Source organism: Pipra filicauda, unplaced genomic scaffold, assembly GCF_003945595.2.
Source record: "Pipra filicauda isolate LSUMZ 115617 unplaced genomic scaffold, ASM394559v2 scaffold459_size522612_pilon, whole genome shotgun sequence".
NCBI lineage: Eukaryota > Metazoa > Chordata > Aves > Passeriformes > Pipridae > Pipra > Pipra filicauda.
In genome coordinates this window covers 274,873-294,970 of record NW_024104597.1, presented here as the reverse complement: position 1 = coordinate 294,970, position 20,098 = coordinate 274,873, and the positions used below count along the sequence as shown (strand labels likewise).

The window sequence follows — 20,098 nt, the reverse complement described above, 5'->3', positions numbered from 1 at the left end:
TCTGACCTAGTGGAAAGTGTCCCTACTCACTGCAGAGGGGTAAACTAGATGACCTTTAAAGGTTCTTTCCAGTACAAAATATTCTATGCTTTTTAGGTGTCAGTTGCCTTAGTCTAAGCATAAGTATGAAGTTTTGCCCCAGTTTGAAAAAGAAAGGCTTAACATAAACTAGAGGCTTCCAGATTCTTCTTGTTATGAAAGAGGACTCAGTACTTGATAGTAGGAAAAGCAAATATTTGCATTCTGAGATTTTTATTCTGCACAGACCAAAAATGCACTCATAAACAGAGGCTCAATTGCTACATTGGTCAAATGCTTAATTTTCACAGAGGAGATGATCTAGATTTTTTTTTTCTCTCCCATCCTTTATTTTAAAGCTATTATGCAGTATCAAGGCCGTGCAAAATATTCATCAAAATCATGACTCAAAGTCCCTGAGTCCCTGAAAATCAAAAACTGTGGAGTGGAATTCTCTAACAATGACCACTCTCTTACCTGCTGTATATAGCTGGTAGTACTTCATCACAACTCCCTAGCCGCTTAACATAGTTGGTGTGTAAATGGAAGCAGCAGATTAGTTACATTATATAATTTATGACAAAGTTGAACTGTCAGCAACTTCACAAAGGAGCAAAAGACTCAATGAGAAATCCTGAATGAAGATTTTGAAATCAGCATCACAAGGAAAAGTTTAAAGTGCTTTTAGGAAACGGAAAAGAAACAGCATTGATCATGTCAAAATTTCTGCAAAGCTTAGATATTTCAGCAAAAAGAAACCAGTCCTTAATAAAACTGACACTTGAAGTACTTTCCTCATGAGGATTAAAGACTATGATTTATTCTATTTTTCTAAATCACCAGAAAATTTTAAAGCTTGAATGCTTAGGCTACAACAAGAAAAAAATAATTAAAAAAATTAAAGGAAAGGTCAATAAATACAGACAAGTGGGCCAACCTCTAAAGGTCATCTGTGTTGATGGGTAGTTTCATCATGCCCAGCAGTTGATCAGGTTCTGAACAAAAGATACCAAATTATTAAACTCTATGATCCTTCATAACAACTCCAAATGAAACAGAAACTCCTGCCTATGGCATGCTTCAGGTGCAGGGGTCCAATTTCAGCCACAAATTCTTGATCACTCAGCTTCATCTGTTGCAAGCCAACTGTTGGCCTACAGAAAGATTGCTGAAGTGAGTTCAGAAACACCTCTGTTTGCTCAGCCCAAGCATCAGCTATTTTATGAGGCATGAAGACGGCAACTTCAGCAGTACTGGCAAGCCGCGGCCTGTGCCACATTAAAACACACTCCTTAAAACCTGTGGAATAATCACAGCTCTGCTAAACTACAAGTTACAGGTCTTGTTTAAACAACAGGATGTGAGAAAAAAACAGAAGTATTGTTTAGTTTTGTGTACCCATCTTCTCTCATGTTTTTACAGAGGCCTCTTCAGTCGTGATTTCGATACGCTTCTGTTGAGAGGGGCCTCCTGCTTCTTGCTCTGGGCTTCCCACCTGCCTGCAGCCACCAGCCCTTTGTCACACAACCCAGAATACAGCCATTGGCATCAGAATAAGATCATTAGCTCCAAAAATGACACGACTTGCCTCTAGTGTACTCTGAAGCTGTCCAGTCATGGGAGAGAAGGAAAAGCTGGGCTAAGTCCTCTGACACAACCAACAAAAGCCAGTACCTGGATCCAGCTGCCAGCTAATAGCAACAGCCAGAAATTCAGGTGGTTGAGTCTCGATTGCAATACTGAAAGGTCAAATTTCAAGTTCTCCTACTGATAATATATGAGCACATGGGAAAGCTGACATAGCAACAAGGCGCATGATTTGCTGTTGTCTTTGGCTTTTCATAACCAGACATAGAATTACTACACACTGGACAGTCACACTAGGAGTGTGCTGAACAACTGGACTGCAATGCAATTACATGGTCACATACCATTTTTTCAATGGGACATCTGTCTCATTCACTACACAAGAGAGACACATGTGTGGGTACAATCAAGATGGCATGAGCAACTGCAAATCTGTCAATTCCTTAACAGTGAGGGGCTTAACTTTTCAACCTAAATAACATCCTTTTAACATCACATACATATCTCATTATGTACAGAAGTATTCACACAGAATTCTAGAGGAAGCAACTATGCAATACCATCCAAAGCATATAAAAAACCTGGTGTAAACACATCAGTGGTGTTTGTGTCTGTTTCCAGGCACTACTGCAAGCCAAGCTTGTATACTTTCTAGACAAAAAAAAAGTCAAGAGCATATACAGCTAGCCCAAAGTAATAATGCATTCTAAGTACACATCAAAGTCTGAAGGCACACAACACCAAGGTATGTATTTGATAAACACGGCCAAAACTGGTGGAGGAATTAGAAGACAGGTACTAAAAACAATGCTTCACGAAAAATAGAAACACCATATGCAAATGTCATAGAATATATTCATCAAATTTGACAACAGGGGAACAGCATCTCCTGATTTCAGAGCACAGAATCCTGAACAACTACACCTGTGAATTGATGCTAGATACATAATAAAATGTATTAACATCAGCCTTCACTACCTCATTTTTCACCAGGTATATCTTATAGCAATCATTCCACCATTCAGGACATGAAAGACTCCTTACACAACTGCCATTAAACCAAATCATCAAATACTCTCAGCTCAGAAATGATAACTGCTTTTTCTCCAACTATGAGGTCTAAGAACCAAGGCAAACTCCCCCGACATAACTGAAAGTTCAGCATGTCCTATATTCTTAGGGCCAAAAGAAAGACAACAAATTCTTCCAGGTAATAAGAATCAGCTACACTGTTCCCCCTAACTCCTCAGTTGAGCTGTCCTGATTTACAGTAGCAGATGATGTTCTGCAATTTTATGAAAAGGAACAATTTTAATTTAAGCATTAAGACACCAAGCAGATTTTCTGATTCAAAATAGTGTTGGCAACTTTTTAGAGATGTTTTTATAGTAATGTTACATTCCCTTTACCCCTTCTCAGAGCCTTGTTCAGCTCCTCTCCTGTCAGTTAAACCATCTCTCCTAAGGTACAAACAGAAACTCCTGCTGCAGTGCTTATGCAAAAGAGTTCAAACACATTTTCCCAGATTGTTGAAGGTTCAGCAGTGCACCAACGGCATTGCTTTAGCCATTCATACTTTCACAGGTGAACACGAGTGCTGTTATTCAGCTTGCAGCTGAATCATAGTACATACAGTAGTTTTAGCCACGCAAAAAAACAGGATGTGTTTCTCTTTTAGAAGTTGTAAGGCCTTTAATTCAGTTCTGATAACTGGAAGAAAAAAACCCTTTCCTATTTATGACCTTTTTTTTATAGAGATTGGCACTTTTAAAATCTTATCAAGTACAATGGAAAAAAAGTAACATACACAAAGTCAGAGGCTTCAATTCTATGTATTCTGGTTTATGCTTCATATATCCCAAATTCCAACAGGGGGTAGCATTACCCTACTGTAAGAACATTTGATATTTAGAATACACTGTTTCCCCACATTTGCTAGTCTGAGCTTCTTTGTACGATAGATCTGTTCATTCCCACTCCTGCACCAAGTGAAAACCACTCAAGGCAGAGACTCCAGCAAAACTACTGTAATACAGAAAATTAGACTCAGATGGGCTGAAACTGGTATGAAAAACAGCAGATTTGACTACTGTGCAAACAAGTGGTGTGCAGTTCTCGGCTCATTCTTCTTGCTCAGCATGTAACACAAACAGGAGAGGCAAGGTGCACACAGATGGGACACAAGACCTCACATGATCCTTTTGCTGTGTATTTGAAAGTTCACAAAGACTAACTGTGCCATCTCTGAACATCTCAGTGCTGCAGACATACCTGCAAAAACTTGACCAATGGGAAGTTTTGTTCTATATTTTCTTAGAACAGAACATCCCAATAGAAACAAGAGTTCTGAGTCAGAGCATCAGCCCATTTCAAGATTTTCAAAAGTCAACACAAAAGTACTATTTAGCAGGAAGCTTGGAGAGACTGAAAATAAATGAAAAGGACAATAATTAACTTAGAGATATATCTATGCAAGTACTCACAAAGGGATTCAGATGGCCTTGCTCTTTTGGTTTAGAAAGGAGCGATTTACAGAAAATTTACACCAGCAGAGACATTCAAGACAAAAGGTCTGATAATCCACTCATTTGTTGACATTGAGACATTCCTTTTCTGATAAGGAAAAAGGATGAGCTTCATTGTAGACTTTTAAATTAAAAGATAGCTCTTATGCCACTGTATTGAGAGTACCCTAACTTATCACACCTCTTCTTGTAAAAAGAAGTTCCCAATTCACAGAAAATTAATTCCACTAACTATACAAAAGTGCGTGAAGTATCCCCTTTACTCAAGTTTTCTACTTGCAACAAGATTTAAAATGGAAGTCAGTTATTCATGAAGAAAAGGGATTCTTTGCAAATAGAGAGTTCAAATAAGCTCTACAGCTAAAGTGACAGTAGATAGAGAAGGGCTCAAACAAAAATATTTCAAAAGCTGGCAAAGTGAAATCTCAGATCTTAGAGACAAATTAAACCTGCTTCTATGGGTTCTTAGAGATGGAGAAAGTTTATGTTAAGTTGTAATTACCCTTTTGAAACATTCGCCTGGGGACTGCCCTAAGAAAAGTCTTTTCCTTCTTCTACTTCTCCCAGAGAGTGTTGTTCAACAGTGTGAACTTAGCTTCTGCTTGCACTAAAAATATACTTGTGCCTATTTTATAGCCAATGGAGTCACGCCAATTTACATTAGACTAGTTAATTGATTCCTTCCTTCCAGCCCATTCCACATAAAGACATAAAGAAAAGAATCCTTGTTATAACCTATGCATCCTGTTCCACAGAGAGAGAACTAGAGTGGGCTTAATTATGGGCCTATGAAGAATAAAAATGAAACCCTTGCAATATGATCTTCACATTCATCTTCCTTCTTTTTCAGCCTCACATTTAGAGCTATGGTTAGTCAACTTCTTCCAGAAAAAAAATTATTAACAAGATAATCAGTGATCATCAGTAGAAAGAAATGGATGGAACTAGAAGGACAAATAAGGGAGAGAAAGCTTAAAATAGTAAAATTAAGACAAGTGTTTTTCTTTATCCCCAGCCCATCACTGAAATTATGGTTTGTCAAAAGTAATGAAACTATAATTAAGCTGCACAGCTTCAAAGGATACAGATACTTAGCTATGCATGGGGGCTGCTCACAGGCTTCTTCTATATCAGAGAGCACTGCTATAAATTATTAGGTACAATTATTTCTGTAGTTGTTTTTCCAAATCTTTCTATAGTAGTTATCTCCATAGCACGTGTGTTCTGCTTGACTTTGTGCCTCGAGGAATGAGATGAATTGGCAAACTTCATCTGGAAATGTTTTCCTCATGCTACAGGGGATTCAAGTATACAGTTACTAGCCCTGATATAGCCCACTTAGCACTTCTCTGCTCTTGTAATAAACCAGATCTGGGAAAGGTTTATATTTCCTTAATATTTTCCAGGCTCAAATTTCTTGTACATTCAAAATTGCTTCCAATCAGCATTGAATTAGCAGAAGATTCCACAGAATCCAGACTACTACAGAGGATGTGGCTAGGGGAAAGAGAACACAGCCAGAGTTCATGTCCCACTGATTCCCAGCTGTTGAAACAGTCATTTTAGTTGACTGACAGCTGGCTGCTGCACTTTATCCTGTGCATAGCCCGATACCCTCATGTGACAAGACTTAGGAGCACAAAGTCAGCTTTAAAGCCCCTTTGCTATCTACCCTTTTGACTTGTGCGGGATTGAACTGTTTCAGAGAAAATCTCAAGGTCTGCTTTATTTCATCTACCCTGCTTTGGGAAAAGAAACATGGAAATACATAAAAGATAACACCAAGGAAGACATACAAGCAGAGCTTGCACGTAATAAAGGCACTTTACTGCAGCCCAGAAGCCCATATGTAAGACTCTGGTATTCACTCACCCCATCCTGGCTTTCATTTATCCTATGGATCGCAGTCACTTGTTTTGATCTTAACATCTCCATCCCACCCAAGGAAGCTCAGTTTAACTTCTACACACACAATTAAGACAGAAATTTTATGTCATTAGAGACATATCGATGTATCAAACTTCACTGGAGCGGAACCAGAGGGGATGGAAAAACAACAGTAGCTCCAGACAACATTTTTCCCCACACTTCCATCCTACATTCATGGGTTGAATTACTGCCTGAAGCAAGCTAGTTTTTCAAGACACAAAATGCTGTTACACTAGCAAGGATGGCCAGAATGCAAGGAAGTCCTTCCCTCTGCAATGTCATTTAGGAATGGAACAGAAAAGTTTGTGTGCAACTGGCAAACAGTGGGATAAAGAACCTTATTTACACTGTAAAAAAGATTTGTTCAGTTGGTCAGGTGCAGTAACTTTGATGTCTCACTGAGCCACGCTAGTTCTGACCCAAAGTTCCTACATTTCAGACCTGAGTTAAAAAAAAAAAGGCACTGCATCAAAAAAATTTGCAAACTTAGATTTGATGCAATCCATAAGGATTTGATGCAAATTCAAAAGGATTTTAGAAAAAAAATAAATTAAGAACACATAATACAGTTATGGGGTTTTTTTCTCCCTCTGTTGTTACAACTTGGCTTGAAGTTCAGTCATATCCTCAAGCGTGTTCTTGATAACTTCTAAATACTAAAAAACTTCTCAGCACTCAGGCTAATCCCATTCTTAGAAAGAACTGATTTTCAACTGCCATGTCCTCAAGTCATAGACTTTCTGAATCCACTGAGTGTAAAGGCTCCTGCAGTAATAACTTCTTTCCAGTAACTCTGCAGTTCTTGAAAGACACCATTATTCAAGCTCAATTTCTCACACAAAAAATTTCTCCTGAAATCAGCAATAGGTTTGCCATCTTTTAAAAAAAAAAAATTGTGGAGCAGCTGCTTCATCCTTGCAGGTTGATTTTCTCCTTTAGCTACTCTTATTAAAGATTTCCTGTTCAGCACACAGTTCACTTGAAAGGCAAACAAGAACTTTCTGTCTCTCTCACTGCAGCCTGGAAAACATTGTATTTAATCACATCCAAACTTCTGTAGAAACACCATCCCATCAGTCCTGACAATAGCCTTGGGAAGCAAACAGGATCCAGATATTATGCAGTTAGGTAGACTGAGGTAAGCTGGTCAGAGCCACAACAGTAAAATCCTAACTCAAAATTCCTAGATCAGTCCAAATCTCAAGCTTCTTACCACTCTTTATGTAAAGTGAGACAGGGCCCAAAACACCACTTTGCCTTCACAAATTCCTGCCAGGAGTCTGCCACAGACAACCAACTCTATAGCACAGCCAGCAGGTTTGTCAAATGCATCCAAAACTAAGCCAGGCAGAACACCAGATTTCAGTACAGATTCCTTCTGTATTTCCTGAGGTCCAGAGCAATCAACTCCACTCTTTCACCAGGGGACAAGGTTTGAAGTCTGCTTCTGTTAGCTATCACAGATCCAGACCAATTCTCTTAGAAAGTGAACACTTCAGTTACACTGATTTCAGTGGCCCCGCTCCTCAGAGTGTCAGACAAAAGGTGTTGAAATCTGCAACAAGTCTTCTGCTCAGTGGAACATTTTGGGCAGGACTGTACGGTTGCATGAGAGGTAAATTTGGCAGCCTTATCTTCTGTATGGACTTACAAAGAATTTGCTTTCTTTTCTCCCCCAGACAAGTTCCCTAGCATTTCAGCAGAAGCATTCAGAGTTATGCATAGTAAAGCAACACGTAAAATCATGAAGCAACTTTAAAACAGCCCATCCTGAAAACTGGTAGGCATTTCTTATATCAGAATGGCTTACACATATTTACTAACTCCTTTGCCTAGGGGAGTATTCATTCAGTTCTGAACAAAAAATATCCTTCAGTGATTCATTCCTCAAACTGGTTCATGAAGCAGGTTCAGTGGAGCAGGCAGTAAACAATTTTCTATTCAGGAGATGCGTTGCCACATATTTTCATGCTAACAAATGCCAAAACTTCATTACCTATATGAAGATGTTGTTACCATATTATTAAACTTTACTAACTAATATTGGGAAAAAATATTTGCTCTTTATGAGCAAAGTAATACAACTTAGTATAGAGTTGCAGAGTTATATGAGAAACAGTAAGGATTTTCCTACATCACAACCTCTACACAACTGATAACTTCAGATTTAATCTGATTAAAAGTCCATATGGAATATTATCAGACATATTGAAAGTATTTCCATAAATATTTTGAAGTAATAAGTATATTGGGAATCTTGAATTACAAAAACTAATTCCATTCCTATGTCTTCTTATGAGTTGTGGACAAGTTTAAGCAGAGTTTGTGTAATTTTTTTGGAACACATTTCATCCTTCTAATTTGCATACTTCCAGTTTTAAGTGGCTCTGTCAAAAAAGGCTGGTTGGAAAGGTCACACCCCTACTGAGCATCTATTTTCAGTCCTCTCATCTACTCACAGTGAGCTGCTGTCAGCCCTCCAGACATCCCATCCAAATGATTGCTATCCTACTGACACTCACCAATTCCTTCTGAGCCATGCAATTACTTTGATATCAGTGACTGTTAATCAAAACAAAATATTTTCTTCTTAGCCTTCTTTAATCCACAATCATAAAAATAGAATGTTAGTAGACATTACAAACATTTACAATGTTTGTAAGTCAAGGAATTTAGGTTTTTTGAAAGTAAATCTGTTTATGATCTTGCAGAAGGAGATGAACAACATGGGACTCAAACTTGGGAATCTTAATCCAGGGCTGCCACTGGAGTTATTTGCTTCCCCTGAGTTCAGTTCCATGTAATCTCTGCCTTCCTTATGTCTTTTTGTGTTTTGTTCCTCTGCAGGCGAAGTCTACTTTCTCCTTTTTAGCAAATAAAGACAGAAAGTGTTTGCTAGCACTTTGTAGGATTCTGTTGAATTTTTCCAGAAAGAAATAGATTTCTATTTAGAAGGAAAGAAAAAAAAAAAAAAAAAAAAAAGACAGAAAGAGAGAAATAATTCCTTTTTCCCATTTTGGCCCCATTCCTAGTGATCAGAAGAGCCTCCTCTACAACCGGATCAAAAAAAAAAAATCTCAGACTCTGCATTCCAAAGGGTGTAATTTTTTCCAGCTTTTATTGTTAGATAAAGCATTCTCCTTCAAAGCATTTCTTTCTCTCTCTTCAGAAAAGTTACTACTCTCAACAGAGGAAGAAGTAGCCATCAGTATTAGTAACAATAAAAGCTATTATCCAGCTTGATTGTATTTAGAGGAGGAAGAAAAATTTTCCATTTGATCTTTCTGATGGGTATAGAAGGTCAATACTGTGGTTTATCAATATCTTCGTGGGTCTCTGACAGAAAAGCAAACAAGCAACACTTCTGTTTGGTACAGAAGAATTAATTCTGCTGAGCTACATTGTCTATATCCCCTCATGTACAAAAGATGCTCTCTTCTCTTGACATTATTATCTTTTCACTTACCAGGGCTTCTGTGGCAGGCACTTCTTTTCCCATTACAGACCATTACAGGCTTCCTGTTCCCCATAGTGCCTGATCCCAAGAAGTGCCAAGAGCTTAATTCGTATTATTCTGAATTTAGATTAGAACCTTTATTCCTTGCACAAATGCTGAGAGGACTCTTTCATTATAGATGAAGAGTACCTTGAGTACAATTTTTTACCTAAGAGATAAGGCAGCTTCCTATAGGGCCAAAAGCAGACCTGCACAGTTCTGGTAGGGTTGGCATGTCTCGTGTTTTACTGTGACATCTCAAATCCAGAGTCTTGCCCATTAAAAGTGACCTTCTCTAACTCAACCTTTGGAAGAGTTAAGTCACATATGAGCCCTTACCAGCAACAGCAATATAAAAGGAAGCTGGATCTCTCCTTAATTACTTGAGAGTGAAGCCTGTGGCCAAGAAGCATTATAATATTCAATGAAATGACAGCGGTAAACTGTGGAGAAAAAAAAAATCTTCCTTCCCTGTAAGCTGATGGTAAGCAATATCACAACACAGTGCATAAGCAGACCAGACAGCACCTTTATAAGAGTATTCAAGTCAACCCTACAAGAGACTTGTGGTCCTGGCCAAAACTACAGAAAGGAAAACAAACCAAATCCAGCTCTAAGCCTGATAGTATCCCCACCTGTTTTATGCCCCTTTCCTCTGTCAGTCTCAACTGGAGAACATATTTTTGCTCCAGTCTCTGACCTGCAGTGCTCTGTGGTTTTGTCAGCACAACCAGCTCCAGAAATTACTCCATTTCATTGTCAAGAGCAGCAAGGGTGACAGATTTCTTCTATTTCAGAAAGATGAAAGATGAAGAATAGGTGGGTTTTAAGATGCTTTTGAATTCATGAAAATTCAAAAAAAATAACACTAAACAACACAAATTTTACTTTCAAAAAATTTCAGAGCCTTCAGAGCCTTTTACAATAACTATAGTGTAAGTAAAATGCCAGATTGTCAAATCATTGTCCAGTGCAGACATCTTATTTAGTGCTGACACATGTGATGGAAGATGTCACTGCAGGTTAACATATCACAGTCAAGACTCAAAGAAAAATAACTGGAATTAAATCTTAAAGGAAGAGAGCACAAGAGCAAGTTTTCTAATTCATGCCAAAAGCCAGTGAGACTTAGAATCAAGGGTTATCAAAGTACACAAGAGCCTCACAAACACACCATCACTCAGGTTGATATGACAACTGACTTCCTGATTCCTCTGAGATGCAAACTGTTATAGTTTTAATAGTACGTGTGTTCCCAACTGCCCAGAGCTCTCAGATTAGAGCAGAAATACAAGTAGCAACAATGCCGCAGAAGATGACAAATGCATCCTTCTCAGCTGAGAATTTAGACAGCCTTTAGCTTTTTTAAAGGTGGGAGGAAGCATAAAATGTTACAGCATCACAAATTGATACTGTAAAAAAAATCCTTAAAAAGAGATGTAAAAGGTGTGCAATTACAAATAATCATTCCCACACTTTCAGAGAAAGCATGGCAATAAACACACTACAAGATAAACACATAAGGTGTTTGGTCTCATAGGGAAAGAGGTAATGACTCCAACTGAAAAAAAATAGCTACAATAAAGTTGTAGATAGATAACAATATATTGTGATTTCTTTAGTATCTGCTTTAATACTACATTAGAGAAGGACATGACTAAAAGCCAAAAAAAGTTAAAATATTCTCAGTTACACAGGTGTGGCCATGTAGTCTTGAGGCTATTTCTCACATTTCGCTATACAAGGTAAGATCTTATAGCCCTTCTCTTTCACCACTTTCAAAAGCAGCATCTACAATGAAAGGAGACACACCAGCTGACTCCAGGGTTAAGGGGTTTGTATGGGATTTGGAATACCAAGGCTATATTCCCAACCCAGTTACAGGTTGCTCATGACCCCGGTAAAATCAGTCCAGGCAAGACCTCAAAAAAGACCTCAGCAGAGGATGCTCTTTAAACTTCAAGCCCTTTCTCTACCTGAGGACACATCAGCCTCGCTTCTCTCTAGGCTTAGTCTCTCCCTGGTCTACAATGCAAAAGGGACACACAGATATTTACAGTTGCTCTAGATCTACACAGACTCTGCACTCACCCAAGGCTGCAGGTGATTAACAAACTCTGAGAGGGGGACATGGTGCTGCGTGACTAGTAAAGAGCCTGCTCAAGGATCACAGTACAAACATGCATGTCTTCCTTTAGAATTGCAATGCAAAATAAAGCAGTTTCTACAAGACAGACTAAAAGAGTTAAATATCCTATCGCCTAATCAAAGCAAATCCCTGCTTAAACCAAGATCCACATCCCCCCAGGGCCCAGTTCTCTGGATACCGTGTATGGAAGGGTTCTTAGCCCCTCTGCACTGTGGATCCTGCTGCCTGACAAAACCCCTAAACTGTTTTGTCCATCATGACCACAACATTTCCACCTTTCCACTTACTACAGATATGCTGGAAGATTCAAAGTTTGAGGCATACAGCTACTGTGGTAGCAGGAACCATACAAGTACCTCAGAGAGGATTTGAGTAGACCAGCTCTTAATTTGCGACCATTATCTCCCAGGAGGTTTTGGTATTTTAAAAAGATCAACTAAAGTAGGTGGCTGAATACCAATACAGATTGATGACAACAGCCACACACAAACTGACAAGTTCTTTTCCTCTCTATCATGGCAAGTTAACTACCAAAGCAGTAATCAAGACTATATTTCTACATAAATAAGAACTCCCACTGACATAAATATGAGTTTAGCATGGCCCAGACATACATAAATGTAATTCCTACAAATAGGCACATTTTGAGCTGTCAACAGTGATTTGAGTATTATGCTAAGTAGTATGAAGAGACAGCCATAAACATTCAATATTAATTCAACTTGCAAGGAGATGAAGGTCAGGGGACAAAAAGCAAAGCAAAACTAAAGCCAATACTTGTCAGATGGAAAAGGACAAAACCAGTTGGAAAATAATTTTATTTTTCAGACTTCTAAGAAAATTTACAAACAATGGTGGTGTAAAAAAAAAAACAAGACACCCTATAAAAAATGTTGACATTATGTCTTAAACTATAGCATCAAATGAAGTTACAGAGCAAAAAGCGTACAATGAAATTCATCAAATTAGTATTAGTTAAGTAGTTGAAAATGTAATAAGTCCAATAATAAATCTCTACAGCTTACTCAGAAATCCCATAACAATCCAACATTCTGAGCTTAAATTATACTTACAATACACAATGAATTCATCTCTGTAATCATCTACAGCACTGAAATCTACTAGGCAAAATTACATAGCGAAGGCACACCTTGTGAAGTTTGTAAAGGAGCATCTTGAGCACACTACAATTATGTACAATGGAAAGCAAAACACCCTGCATGCTTGCTTATTAACCTCCAATGTCTAATATGAAATACAATATAGAAATCATAGGAGCAATATTTAATGACTCTTTTCATGCTGGTTCTATTCGTCATGCAGAGTGAAACACAAAGGCTTCCTTGCCCTGTTTTCTGTTTGAGCCTTGGCGCTTTCCCAGGGTATGTTGTCCCTATGTTCCTCATCGTCCTTGTCATTAGTGGAGCAGGTGGTTGTTAACAAGTCAATCCCAATCCTGAACACCACCATGCTCTCCACATATGCATGTCTTCAGCCTGCAACCTGTCTCCAACTCTTCACATGCTGAACTCCAACGTGCACACACAGCATGCCCAAACCTAACCTCCATTTGCCAAAGTTTACATACAGAGCAGAAAACAAACAAATGTATCCTTAATTATCCTTAACTACTGCTGTAGACTTTCCTCTATTCAGGTCACTTACTCACTTTACATAGCAGGCATTTAAAAACCATTAACACAATTTAATTAACAGCTTAACTTGAAATTGCAAAGGAACTCCAAACACTGGCACACTAAAGATTTTGAACAAGAATTTGAATGAATGTGAAAACCTGGTATCTTCATTAATCCATAAATCAACTTCTCCTGGCCCTAACTGCATCTTAAACATATCTTATTCAGAGCACAAGGAATAAGAATTATTTTTTAGTTACAGCATATGGATTTGTGCTTTCACTGTATTCATCATGAGAAAGGCCAAAGACAGTGTCCATTACATGCTGCTAAAATAACTTCTCCTGACAGTTCAGGAGAATGTATCAAAAGGTTATTTTTTCTTTCAAAAGTAAAAACAAACCCATGAACCAATCCATTTAATGAGACTTCTTTCCTGACTGCTTATAAATAGATATTTAAAACAAAAAATAGCAGATGTGCACATCTCATGCTAAAACAAAAGTTAGTAAGAGGATTGCAGCAGTGTTTATCACTAAATTTGTTTAAATATTGACAATACCTGAAATTCTTGCCAACTTATATTATTAGGGCAGCTAGAAACACTGTGAAACCTGACAGCAGTTTGCAATAAAAGACGTGGGTACCTATCTTGTTGGGGTCAACAGGCAGTGAAAGAAGTAGTCACATAATTTAGCTTTTAATGGTTTTGAAGATATACAATGGAATATTCCCTTTCAGTTTCCCTCTTCCACAGATATCCAGGGTAAGATTTGATAAATTCATGTCTAAACCAACAATTTGGATCACCCACAAACATTTAGAGCATGTGAGCTAATTGTGCTTTATCTAATTCTTTCCTCGCTGCCCATAACAGACACCTTTGAGCTTTCTGATCCCAACTCAGAGCCCTTCTAGAAATCAGGGCAGTCAATGATGCAAATGCACGAAACATCTCATGAGAAGAAAATAATCCCTCAAATTTATAACCTTTTAATTTTTCTTTCATCACCTACAATACATTCAAGCCCTTTTCACAGCAGTGATTTATGTAATCTCACATGCTTAATTAAATGCACACACTTCAACGGCAGCATTTAATTCCTCAAGCAGAAGTCTCTTTTCCTGAATCCTTGCTTTGCACATTCTCTAATTTGAGCACTCTTACTAACCCTCACAGCCTTTCAACAGCTCACTAATACAAGCAGCTTTACCCAATTCTAGTTTAGCAAGCACATTCACAAAAAAAAGTCTTCTCCAGAATGGATAAAAACAGATATATTTTCTTCATGCAATGTATAATTGATGCATAATGCTTACTGCCATAAAAAGACAAGAATGTAGCAGGGTTCAAAAAGAATTTTTAACAATATCAAAGTCACAGATACTGGCAAATGTGGTTATAAAGCCGTATGAATCTCCATAGCTTAGGTTTAAGTCTTCATGTGACTGGTGATAAAAATAATTTTTCCTGCAAATAATCTGTCCTGGTCATAGACTGCTACTGAGCTTTTGTGTCCCTCCTCTAAAATATCTGTCATTGGCCAATCACAATACTAGATTAGTTGATCTGCTATGGATTACCATGCTGACTTGACCATCTTGTATTTCTCCAGTGAGAAACTTGGCTAATCTGGCTTCTCGTGCAATGCTCAAATAAAGAAGAGAAAAACCTCAATGAAAAAAAAATATGCACTCTGGTCACCTTAAGAGCAGCACATACTACTTGACCTCCTTTCTTTCTTCTTTGTAAATACCAGGAGCAAGACAGATCAATGTCCTTCATATTTGCTTGCTATTATATGACAAATTCAGTGGCTGCAAAACTTCTCTCTCTTTCACTCACATATACCCACAGCCAAAATTGGTCAATTTAAAAATAACAATTGGTGGCCTATACTGTTCAGTGTTTCCTTGACCAGGCCCAGATTTTGAGGAAACCATGTGCTAAGTGTCTCTATTTGACAATGAACAACACAAAGAAGTTATTACCTGTTCAAATTATAAAGGAAACAATATTACTTATGACCTACAACTTAAGTAATTTTAAATTAATCATGCTATATTAACTAAGGTTTGTTAGCATCTGCTCAGTCTTAGGTATTTACCTTTAGTCCACCACAGATTGGACAAGCTGAAAAAAGAGCTCTTGTCATCCCAAGGTGGGGGCTACATGTGTCACAGGGGTCAGCTGAGGCCCCACCAGGTGGTGACAACTCACTACTTTTGGAGTCTGACACCTGTCCTTGTGGTTTTGTGTCTGACCACCTTGAAACAAAATCCACATATGTCTCATCACTTGAGTCCTTGCTGCTTTCTGCAAGTAAGGATGAAGGCCTCCCTCTGTCCTGGCTGTGCTCAGGTGCCCTCCGTGCTTCCAAATGTGGTAGTCTCAGTTTTGGGTCACTAACACCTTGAGGTGGCAGGGCCTGGTCCTTGGGTAGCGTAGAGTCTGGACTCTTCTGTTGCACATCTTTAGAAGCTGCCTGTAACACGCTCCTGGGTATATCGTAAATATGTCTGAGAGAGCTGGGAACCTGATACTCTGATCCCACACCTCTCTGGGACTCGCTGTGAGGACAAGTACATAAACTCTGATCTGACGGAAAGTTCAATGGCAAGCTTAGCAATGATCCAAACTCATCACCGTGGCAAATGTCCAAGCTCCCAGCATAGGAAGAGAAGCTTCCAGAGTAAGAAGAGTGACTACCAGTAGCTATTCCACTGTCAGAAGAACTCTGACGACCTATTTCCTGCAGCTGTCTGGATCGGAGGGGCTTGGGAGGTGGTTTGGTGGTGCCACGTGCCCCTTCTGGAAGGGTCTTTTCTTCCCCAAGATGAATGCCCTTGGCAGCTGCCAGTCCATGACTCTCCTGGGAGGTGCTGGCTGAAGACTGCTCAGGCCAAACTGTCAACCTGCTCCCACTGACGTCCGAGTGGCTGGTGTCTGAAGACGAGCTTGAAAGACTCCTGTCATCTCCTACAAAAGAAGAAAACACATCAATCTACATTTAAAACACAATCAAGAGACTGAAGCACGGCAAGTATGTACAAACAGGAAGGACCCTGGGATTCCATCTGCTTTTTGTAAGCGGAACTGCTGTCAGAAAAGCCAGAATTCCTGCAATAATTTGTATCCCCACTGGAAAAATAAAATGCAATAGTATGTTACCTTGCCATAACCCTACCACATTGTGGGACATAATGCATTCGAAGCTAGATTTTTAAGGTTTATGAACCAAGTTCTCCCCTTTTCAAACATATTTTACTTCCGTAGTTAGTCAGGTTACTGTACCAAAATACAAACATACCTAACTGTACAAATAAAAGTGGGAATACTACTGTTATAAAAATGTTCACACATCTATATACAAAAAGATCTTCCGTGATTCATTTATGCATATATTGCAAGAATTTTTTTTCCTTACTGATACTTGCAAAAAGGGCGCTTTTACAGGTAATCAAATGTCTTGACCACTTCTCTATATTTCTTGTAAGTTACACATATTATAATTATGCTCACTTTTAAAGCCTAAGAAGGAAGGAAGATATTTATTTTTATTTAATTAAAGATATTTCTTACCTCCACTGCCTTGGCGACTTGTATGGGACAGCAAGCTCAAGCGCTTTTCTAATTGCAAAGCTTCATGAGCCAATCTTTCTTCTGAATAGGCTGGATTTGTACTTGGATCTTTAAAAAGGAAACAGAAAATAAATAAACAAACAAATAAAGGAGGAAACATGGAAAATATATTTTAAAAAAGGAAAGAAAAAAATACATTCTTATGTCAGATATTCTTATGTTTGAAATGCTGATTGGAAAAATGTATGGGGCAATCTGCCTTCAGCACATCCTGGAGATGTGCTACCACTAAATTAAAATTATAAGTGTCAAAGATTTTCAGAGATTATACCCAATGTCTGTAATAGTTACCACCAGGGACAGAACACTGAAGAACACAGCACCAAAGGCAATAGCTACAGAAATAATTAGCATCCACCAGGTCTAGAGGACTTGAAAGCTAAACTGACCTGTAAAATGTGTCCTAAATTCACTGAACTCACTGGGAATTTTAACATTGAGAAAGACCAAATTTTTCATTCTACAAATTTACAGATCTACATCATAAAGTCAGTCATAGCGATTAATCTGACACCTTCCAATCCACATCATCTATTTATAAAGACTTCACTTTTAAGTTTGATGTTCAGATGGTCATTAAGATCAGAAGTCAGAGATAAAATAAGCAACCTTTTGGCTCTCTGTCTTCATATTTAATAAAAGACAAGTCAGAATAATATAAACCACTCCTAAAATGTCCTATCAGGGATTTTTCCCATACATTTTAGTGAGTTTGCCATTCTAGCTGAAATTATTTCACTGAAGTAGGTTCATTGTATTCCAGCAAAAAAAAGAAAGATCAAAAGTTACACAGAATGCGGAAGAAGTTTCATCAGTAAAACAGGCCAATTTCCTTCAAATCATTTGTTTCCAGCCAGGCACAACAATAAAACCAGATGCTGGAAGTTATCATAACCATTATCCCAAGAGAAACCTTATGGATTCTTTCAAATAGCACTGACAAGTGTGCCGTGTTCAGCAGTTCAAAGGATATGGTCTGCTAACTTGTTCAACATCAGAAGTTTCAGTAGTTCTTATTAATACATAGGGAAAGTAATTAATGACAGATAAAATAGATTAGTTTACTCACAACTGCTGTTCTTGTACATCTGATCAACTGAGTAGTGCTAGCACACCACAAAAACATTGAATCATTTAATAAGAGTCAAAAAAAAGGATGAAAAATGCTATACATTGCTGTGGTTGAGTTAGTAAGACAAAAAGCAGTTGTAAGGATGAAAGAAAAGATTCATTGTCATCCCAGGTCTTTTAATTTTAAAAGACTTGGGTTTGATGTTGTCAACACAGCAGTCAAAGTAAACTCACAATCAGGGGAAGGAGCACTGCCAGATAAGCTGAAGCTCCATGGGAGCTCCCTACATTTTTAACTACTCTGAGAAAGAAGATGCCACATCTCTTGTCCCTCACCGTGTTCACTTTCTGACCTGCCCTGGGTAGATCTGAGTGCGTCACAGGAACAGAAGTGGCAATGCTGGAACTTCTAACTTTCTTTCCCATGTAGAGGAAAGTCTGCAATCTGGATAAGATTAGCAGAAAAAGCAAGACACGCGGAGTCCATCTGTAACAACATACATTGGACACCCATGACAAACAGAGTCTGTGACCTCTGTGTCTCCCAGCTTGACACCTTCCAAACATAAGAATAGAAAATAGGACTGTTTGATGGGGATTATTTTGTTAGGTCTCTATTCCTATTTACACTGCAAGACAACTCGTATTGAGCATTGACTAGTTCAAACCTGTGTAACTGATTATTCACACAAAACCCCCAGTGCTTCCATATGGATCTCTGCCAAAGGAAAACACAATATTTGGCCATCAGCACCTATGGTGCAACCCAGACAGGTCTATGCAAGGATCTGTTCAGTAGCATACAGTATTACAAACAGCTGCTTGAGACTATTTTTTAATGTCCTCTGGTTACCCTGCTGTATCTATTAAATACCTTTATGTCCAAAAAAGGTTCAACACAGATGTTCTAAGAGCACTTTGAGTATGAAGTTGGCATAACAGATCAGCAAACTAGTCAAACCAAGATGCAACAGACACTAACCCTTCCCACAGCAAAGAACTGTCAGTAGGAAAGGTCCTTTCACTTTCCTCAGAGAATGACTGCTTGACAAGTACAGATTTCCCGAACATTACTAGGGCACATACACAACAATTAGTTTTTTAGTAACTGGTATCCCTCTTACAGACAGCAAAAGATACAATTTTAAGATATAATTTTTAAAAATTGGCCAATATAAGATGAGGAGGTAGGAGGGAAGTTGAAGTCAGTAAGTTTGCACTTCACATGTTCAATTACTTCCACAAGCTCAACTCCCTGTGAGCTACATAGCCACAGAACACAAAAGTTTTCACCCAACAACATGAAACCCAAAGACATACTGTATGTCCAACAGGACTGATAATTTTTTGGTTAAACTTGCCCCTAAGGATTGCCTACGTATAAAAGGTGCGTATAAAATTTGGTTCATACTTATGTACTGCAATCTCTCATTGCCCAGTTTTGTGGAAGATTGAGTAGAAGACCCTTTCTCAGCAAGTACTAGGAAATAACTGGAGAAATAGCTCCAAAACCTGCCAAACATATAGACTCTAAGTCTTGGGTATATATTAAAAATAATTGTCTATCTGTCTTATCTAAGTCTTTGTTTTGCCTTTAATCTTCTCTGCTAATAAGCCAGACTTCTATGGAAAACACAGATACTACTATTTCCCAGAAGCAGCAGATTCTTATACCAGTATTTTTGGTTACAGACTTCCAAGCTCTAATCAGGAACTCTTGCTACGAGATCAGACTATGGACTGAAGTCAGTGGTAGCCACTTTTTAGGGACCAGTCCTTACTGGAGTGTATAACCTATGACCTCCTGTCATAGGAGTGTAGAATTATGGCTTAAAACTTATAAAAAGAAAGGTTTTTTCAACAGCAAATCTGGATTTGTTGGCATCATCCTATACCTTGTGCATGCACAATACACAACCTCTAAATAAATGAATGGCAATTAACCATATTAGGAACTCGGGAGGACAGAAGCAGCATGACCAGTACTGGGACAGCTGTCCAAGGAAGTTCACTCAACCTCTGCCCACACAACATCCGACAGTA

The 20,098-nt window shown here is 38.4% G+C and overlaps 1 protein-coding gene across 2 annotated transcripts in view; it reads right to left on the bottom strand.

Annotated features, from left to right (window-relative positions):
- The window catches only part of DOK7 (docking protein 7), a 57,217-nt gene that overhangs the window by 18,560 nt on the left and 18,559 nt on the right, over positions 1 to 20,098 (bottom strand). For both annotated transcript variants that reach the window (XM_027718433.2, XM_027718434.2), the window contains exons 6-7: positions 16,925 to 17,032; positions 15,450 to 16,321 (exon numbers count right to left, since the gene is read on the bottom strand). In XM_027718433.2, the coding sequence (XP_027574234.1) occupies positions 15,450 to 16,321; positions 16,925 to 17,032 (980 nt within the window). The remainder of the gene's footprint in view (positions 1 to 15,449; positions 16,322 to 16,924; positions 17,033 to 20,098) is intronic.